General features: G+C 40.2%; 1 protein-coding gene across 1 annotated transcript; it reads right to left on the reverse strand.

Moving 5' to 3' along the window:
- Positions 1–598: 598 nt before the first annotated feature.
- eva1ab (eva-1 homolog A, regulator of programmed cell death b) lies at positions 599–1,823 on the reverse strand. The gene is made up of 4 exons (XM_076109733.1): positions 1,778–1,823; positions 1,365–1,523; positions 1,167–1,289; positions 599–711 (listed from the first exon to the last, which is right to left on the reverse strand). The coding sequence occupies exons 1-4, from the start codon at positions 1,821–1,823 to the stop codon at positions 599–601; spliced, it is 441 nt and encodes a 146-aa protein (XP_075965848.1).
- Positions 1,824–7,899: the final 6,076 nt, after the last annotated feature.

Below are 7,899 nucleotides of genomic sequence, written 5' to 3' on the forward strand. Positions count from 1 at the left end.
GCTCTGAATTCTTTATTGAGCACCTTTCATTTAGGTTCCAATTCACACAGAAAAAAAGGGTGAGCTGAGAAAAGTGCAACATCACATTATCACCAATGTTGGGACCCACACAGCCACTAACAGCCAAAGCATTGCAGCCTTGTCCTTTTCTGTCCATGGTTTTTAAAAGCAGCTGTTAAAAATTTGGAAAGTTATAAAATCCCTTGTGCAGTTTTCATCAACAGCAGTTACACATCGCAATGTGTGCTCTGAAGGTCCGCTGTGTCTTGAGGCTTACTTGTTCGTTTTTCGGTGCACACGGACATTCTTCTTCCAAACACTTCAGTGTCATCCTGTATCGGAGGACTGAGCCATCACAACTCATATGATTTCCTTGTTGTTTACATAATGGAGGGGACTGCTCCTGGCAGTGCTGTCACTAATAGTTTGATCTGTAAGAGTCTCTTTAGTGAAGTGCAGACAGCGCTTCCGATATGATGATTTATGTTCATTGCATCCTTTGTTTTGTTTTTTTCATTTGTTTACTTTTCACCTTTTATCCATCTGCTCACCTGTCTATATTCGTGTCCCTCTGACTATCTGCCTGTTTGATTATCTGTCAGTAATATCTGTTCAGGCTTTGAGTGACTGTACTGATGTCTGGTTGTCCGTTCATCCAGATCTCTCGGAGAATCCGTTCCCGCTCTTCCAGCCTCTGGGTCCGGTCCAGCTCTGACGATACACACACACACACACACACACGCACACACACACACACACACACACACACACACACACACACACACACGGATTAAAGCACGTCCATACACTATCCATTCATATAACCATCAAATTTCACATCACTGTTGAGAAGAACTTCTATTTTAAGATATGAGCATGTGAGACAGCAGTGAGATACACAGTCTGTGAGTGAGTATGTATAAATGTACATTGACACATTATAAAGCAAAATCACAAACACTGAAATGAAAACTCATTCTTTAAAGCAGCTTCCTTTCCCAATGAGTCAAATTAATCTTTTAAATACCATAAACCAGTTAATCAAGAATAGATTAACTGGGGCCACCATCTCGGAAAAAGACAGGTTTTAATGTTTGGAATAATGGTCTTGATACTACTGGTCTCTTCATATGTACCATATATGTGTGTGTCTGTGTGAGAGGTACCCTCAGCTGATGTGAACATGGTGGCGTGCAGCAGAGCTCTCTCAAAGCGTCTGCGTCTCCGTGATGACAGGTCAGACGTGTCATCCCAGTCCTCTGATTCGCTGTCCCCGGCAGGCCCGGTTCCTCCAGAGGCAACAACAGCAGTGTTGTCTGGATTGCTGTCAATGGGCTGATGGAGGGGACAGCTGTGATGGCGACGCTGAGGATGCCTGTTCCTGTGGCGGTGGTGAGGGTGCTTACTGTTGCCATAGTGACAGTCTGTCCGACAGTGTATCTGGAAGACGATGGCGCAGAGTGTGACAAGAAGGCCAACGCAGACACCGCCCAGAAACACCAAGGCTGTCCTCTCGGGTTGGTCTTAGAGAAAAAGAAGAAAAAAAAACATCAAAACTTTTCTCTGCTCTTATGTCCATGTTGTTTCAGACTGTCATCTCTCACCTGTCCACTAGTCTCCCCTGTTGAGCAATCATCACCTCCTGATCTCCCCACCTGAGCTTGCTCACCTGTGTTCTATCTGCCTCGTGGTTGCTTTTGGTAGTTTGTTCCTTAGCTCTCATGGTGACTACAGTGGGATCACACACAGTCATGGCAATGTGGCTGATTGGACCTACCTGCAATGAAGGTGTAAGCTGCCAGAATGTTGCTAAGCAATGCCATCTCCTGGGAGACCACATTCACCTCCGTATTTGGGGTTCCTGACGTGGGAGCGCTCATGATTTCACAGCCAGTTGAGCTTATTGTAATCTCCTGCAGAGGTCAGTGGAGTTCATGCTTGGAGACTCCCCTAGATCATTTGATGGGTGGAGGAGAGAGGACAGAAGTAAGAAATGATAGAGGGTTAGAAACAAGAAGAAAGAGAGAGCGAGGGACAGATTTTGTCTACAAATCATCCCTCTCCTTAAGTTGAATTAATAATAGATACACGCATACAACACCCAGACTAGAACTCCCCCATACACACTCAGAATTACAACTTCAGTATATCTATCCAGAACTGAAACCTGTCTTCTGTCGAGAGAAGATGAGGTAATTATAGTATAATTATAGCACTTTGGACACCTTATACCTTAATCTATACATCGTTTCTCACTTTCCCCCTCGTTATAAACATGCCTGAGCTGTTTGCCTGCAGGGTTTAGGAGAAAAGGCAACCAAGGGGCTTTTCCCCCTCAGTCACTTACCAATATTCAAATTCAAGATCGCGCACACACAAAAAGTAATAAAGTAGGTATTTACACACAAACACAAATACTTAAATGCACGCATGTATGAAGCAGTCAGAGGTTTTGTGGTATCAGTAGAACAAATACGATGATAAACACACAAATAGCAAACCATGCAGAGAAAATAGAGATTTTTATTAGTGATTGCAAAATGATCTGTAAAGTACTTTTCACAAAGAACAGTAAAAAAACAAACAGACTCAAGATAAAGACAGATGTCTGACTTACATGAGAGCATTTTGCAACACTTTTTCTATATTGGCATATCTAGCATGCGTTGACACCTCCTGTGCACACGACCACTGTGTTCCAGATCACATGCCTTTTACTCTTAGTACAAACTTCAGCTTCCCTTACAAAGTATGTACAAACTGCAAAATGGGTCCGGATGCAGTATGACATCTCGGTATTTTTTGGCATACATTTATTATGTTATGTATTGGGGACATACTAAATCATTTTCTGGCTTATGGGTAGTGGAACGCACAGATACTGTGCCGTTAAAAGAAGTATACACATAGTATTATTCTTGGACAATTTTCCTAAGATTCCTTTCAATATTAAGATGATTATTTATGTATATAAACATTAAGGTCATTATGTAAGTTATTTAAGTTATTGAAACTTTTTATTTAATGTGCTGTATATGTTTACTGTTCATTTTATTATTTTTACTTGTTTTGTTTTCTGATTACTTGTTACATGGTTAAAATAAATCTATCTATAATCATATCTAAAACCTAGTTGTAGACCTTTTTCTTCTGCGACACACACTATGTAGTTATTATGCTGTGGGATGTTAACATTAAGACTTGAATCCCGTTGTGCTCGGCCTATACAGGTATGGCTATATCATTATACATTATGTCGTTAAACAGAAGTGCCGTCACATGCAAATCATTTACTTTTGATGAATACTTACTATTAGAAATGACTCGGTCACTATTTGGTGACCAGTCTGTCTCTAGGGAGAACCACTAGGTGTCAACAAGCAGCCATCAGCCAACTTTCTCTTTGTATGTTGTGAATAGAATCAGATCAAGATGAAGCTAACCTTGCTGGTGGACATAAACACACTCAGACAGAAGCACATCACAGATGTGATGTTGCTGTCACAGACAAGCTGGTGTCATGGACTAAGCAAAGTCTTTCTGACTAGCAACACCCTGTTTAAGGGTTTTATTATTTATTCACTTTCAAAGGTCTTCATGCTCAGTATCTGTAAAGGTTTTCCTTTGGGGGATTTGATCTGTATGAAAAGGGCTTAAACACAATTTGTAAAGACATCACTCAAGCTTAAAATATCAAGATACATATTTTATCCGTCTTGTCCAGCCTCGACGTGTTATGTGCATGTTTCAGGGACTGAAGTTTAGAGTATCAGCTACATACCGCACCATTTACTGCAAACACTAGTCTGCAACAGCCAGGTTAAATGTAAAGTAGAGATAGAGACAAAAAGTTCTTATATAAATAGTTGTGTCTCGACACGTAGCCCCACACCCAGACTGGAACTCCCCCATACACACTCAGAATAACACTTTTAGTGTGTGTTAGTTATTGATGACTCTGATACAAAATGTATCTTTAGTTCCACAGGTCCAAACTCTCTGATGGTGGAGAGATGTCACAGGGGAAGTAAAGAGCAACAGAGCTGAAGTCCTGAGAGCATCCTGGAAGATCCTTCATCCTGTGACAGGAGAGGAGGATTGGGAGGAAAACACGGACTCCACAGTGTCTGCTTGTCTTTCTTAACTTCTTTATAACCTCATCTGCCCAAATTGAGAGCTCCACAGTCTATCTGATTGTGTTTTTATCTTATGAAGCGCTTCCATGAGCGTTGCCTTATGCTTCACTCTTTACAAGAGTTTCAGTATTTCAAATACATCATGTTTTGAGGAGTTTGGCTCAATGCTCATCAACAGAAACATCTACATCCACACAATAAATCTGAGGAGTCACAAGATGATTAACAAAAAAACCTAAAATCTGTCTTTGCTTGAACTACTCACAGGTTATAGAAATATGCAAACTTTGACAAAGTGTTGGAAGTTGACGTTGCTTAATGTGGTGTGATTTACTGAGTTATACTGCTCCAAACCTGACATCAGCTTGTCCAGCAATTAACAGCTCCCTCCTCTTACAGTGGATAATGCAAATGAGCAACAATCATTGTAGGTACAGTCTTGTGTTAGATAAGAGTGTTTTTTTATCACCACTTATTGGGTTCACTGACACTCAAATCCTGCAAACATTTACAATCCCTGTTAATTATTTAAATGATAAATGAAAGTATTTATCCTAAATCACTTTTATTCTCTTTATCTGCAAAAGTTCAACACTAGAGTTATGCAATATTTCCACATATGAGTGACATTTTAAATCTGTGAACCGTGCTTAAAGCATAACACTATAATTACTCAGAATATCTGTGAAGCCCCTCGGCAAGACTGAAATTCTTCACTAACATTTTGAATCGTTTTTGTCCCAAACTTTTGTATCTCTTCTCCCAAATGAAATGAAGCTCTATAGATGTGAGCATTAATCCTGTTATGAAAGTACAAACACAGAGTGCAGCAGAGTTAAAAGGACACAGATATTGGTTTTCTCCTTTTGTAGAGCCTTTTTAAAAATATCATAAACACATTGTGATTTCCCCAGCTGACAGCTTTAAACACATCTCATCACATGCGAATGTGCTCTCATTGGATGTTGATGAGAGTTTTTTCTCTCCATTAAACATTTTATCAATGATTGCAAATGGGCCTAATCACTCAATCAAGACAGACCAGACTTCATGACAACTGTAAATGTACCCGACCATGAAAACACAATCTTCTCTCACAAGTCTAAAACTGAGCAGAACTATAAAGAAGCCAAAACCTGCTGCGAGGCTGTAAAGACACGGCAAAAGTTTAAACTGAACAAATGAAAAATGGATGATGCTCTCAGAGAATATCAAACTGACCTAATTTTTGAAGATGTTTTCTGCTGTAAAAACTCAGAAGGTGCAGTACTATTGACCTGTTAGTGAAAACTAATATCACACTGAAGAACAAGTCAAATACATTTATGTCTCATCCCCACATGCTCATTAGCATAAAAACAGACCTCGGGCCTGTAATTATTTTACAAAACTAACAAAACAGTCTAAAAGCAATGCAACAACACGACAACAGTTGGCATTACATTGCAGTGAAACATAACACAACAAGCTCCGAGCAATTCTAAATCCACTGACTGTCAGGGCCATTTGGTGATGTTATGTGTAAATGCTGCAGGACGTGACTGCCCCTCTCGCTCCTGTTCTTGCTCTCTTCTTCTATCTTTTGGATCCGTCAATTTAGGTTACTGTTTGTTACAGCAGATAGCATGTCATCATGCCATCACAAGTAGTTCATGGTTTGGTTTATTATCAGCATGCTTTTTCATGAAGCATTTCATGAAAATGTTGTTTAAAACAAAAATAAAAAAAGTAACTGATACGAACAAGTAGGAGCAGAGAACGGAAGAACAATCTGTGGCCCAACAGGTAAGTGTATGAAAACTCGTGCTATCAGGCAGCTGAACATCAGTTACGTAAAGACATTAGCATGAGACTCTTGGCCTGCAGCCAGCTCATTACAGCCGCTCTGTTCAACAGTCTAGACAACAGGAGCTGTTGACTTTTATCATTTTTTAAGATTTTTTTTTTTTGCAAAAGAAATATTTATGATGATATAGTTATAAAGTTAGATTGGAAGATGGATATGGCTTTTGTGTCTGTACAGTAAACATGAAACTACCACCAGCAGCCATTTAGCTTAGCTTAGCATAAATACTGGAAACAGGGGGAAACAGCTAGCCTGGCTCTGTCCAAAAGTACCAAAATCCAACACCTCTAAAGCTCAATAATCAACACGTTATGTCATGTTTTCTGTACTAGAACTGAAGTGTAAAAACTACAATTTGACGGTTTAGGAGGTTTACATGCCAAACTATTTCTTGGCTAGGAGCAGCAACTCTCTGCTGGTAACCTACCAACTGGTCATGCTCAAGATATAGGCTGGCCCATAACTCCCTGTAAAAACACTGAAAGCTTATTAGTATTCGGTTTTGCACAGTTTAAAAAAACAAGTTTCATTCAGCTGCCAATTTATTCAGTCAATTAGTTAAAACTAATGCAGTCTAATATAACAGTCCTGCAATTAATAATTTTTTTCCAGGTTTTAATGTTTGGTTTTTAAGTGTTTTATAGAGATAGTGATTCAATTTTATGGTCATTTCAGAGGATATAGTTTGTGGGTTGCAGACTTATAGACTGCAGTAGTTCCAGCCGTATACGACACTGAATGTATAACAAGTTCATTATTGGGCTTCAAAGGAGTTAGTGGGCAGATTTAGTTTCCTTTGGACAGAGCCAAGCTAGCCCCCCCCGCCCCCCTTCCCCTCTTTCCAGTCTTTATGCTAAGCTAAGCTACCAGTAACTCTCTGCACAAAGGCGAATAAGCACATTTTTCAAAACGTGGCACATTTTAGACCCTTTCCACAGCAGCAATTTTGACATGTCAAGGCAGGGTAAACACAATGGTATTAATTGATAAATTACATTAATTATGGTCCTGTTCTATTTAGTGTGTCAAGACCATTCCAATGAGCCACCATGCACATTACCAGGGCCCGCCTAACTGGGCCATAATTAATGTTAATAATTACACCTGTGTTTACCCTGCAATGACATGTCAAAATGGCTGCTGTAAAAAGCGTCTATTCTTTTAAACATGGTATAAACTACTAAATGCATCAGGTTTATTACATCAGGGCAGTTCAGACAGTCAAAAAAAAGGTCTTAATCCAACATGCCAACAGGAAGTGCCAGATACTTTTCCTTTTCTCCTATTTTTATAGATTCTGATCTTCCTCGTCACTTTTCCTCTCTGTCTCTGTGCAGTCTGGGAAAATTCTTATGTGGCACAATAGTTCTTTGTTTTCTCCATGTGGGTAAGAGGACTGTATGGTTCTTAAACCTGTTCCAGCTGAGCTCTCACTGTACACCAGCACACACACATGCACACACACGCACGCACACACACACACACGCACGCGCGCACGTACGCACATACACACACAGTCTACGTGCGCTCATCAAACTTTAGGCGTATTTCTCCCTCTGTGTGTGCGTAATGCTAATGCAACGTGACACTGGCCTTTCCCTCCGCAGCTGCACCGTTACTATCTAACATGACCTGCAGAGAGAGTAGAAACAGAGAGAGAGAGAAACACAGAGAGAGAGAGAGAGAGAGAGAGAGAGAGAGAGAGAGAGAGAGAGAGAGAGAGAGAGAGAGAGAGAGAGAACTAGGGCAGGAGACAGTAAACATAGTCCAGAGGGAGAGAGGTCATGTGTGCAGGTAAAGAAAGTAATCCTGAGACTCCCTACAACATATTACCCTTGACATCATCAACAAAGACAATAACATAAGCAGCAGCATCAACATGGGCAATTCTCACCTCATGCACATGCAAACTTACAT

This window comes from Anarhichas minor, unplaced genomic scaffold (genome assembly GCF_050575085.1).
Source record: "Anarhichas minor isolate MPS153535 unplaced genomic scaffold, ASM5057508v1 ptg000042l, whole genome shotgun sequence".
NCBI lineage: Eukaryota > Metazoa > Chordata > Actinopteri > Perciformes > Anarhichadidae > Anarhichas > Anarhichas minor.

Coding starts and splice junctions, on each gene's coding strand:
- eva1ab (XM_076109733.1), bottom strand. CDS start 1,823: ATGGCATTGCTTAGCAACATTCTGGCAGCTTACACCTTCATTGCAG. Junction 1,524..1,777: donor AGCTTACACCTTCATTGCAG/GTAGGTCCAATC, acceptor TTTTTCTCTAAG/ACCAACCCGAGAGGACAGCC. Junction 1,290..1,364: donor CAGGAACAGGCATCCTCAGC/GTCGCCATCACA, acceptor TTGCCTCTGGAG/GAACCGGGCCTGCCGGGGAC.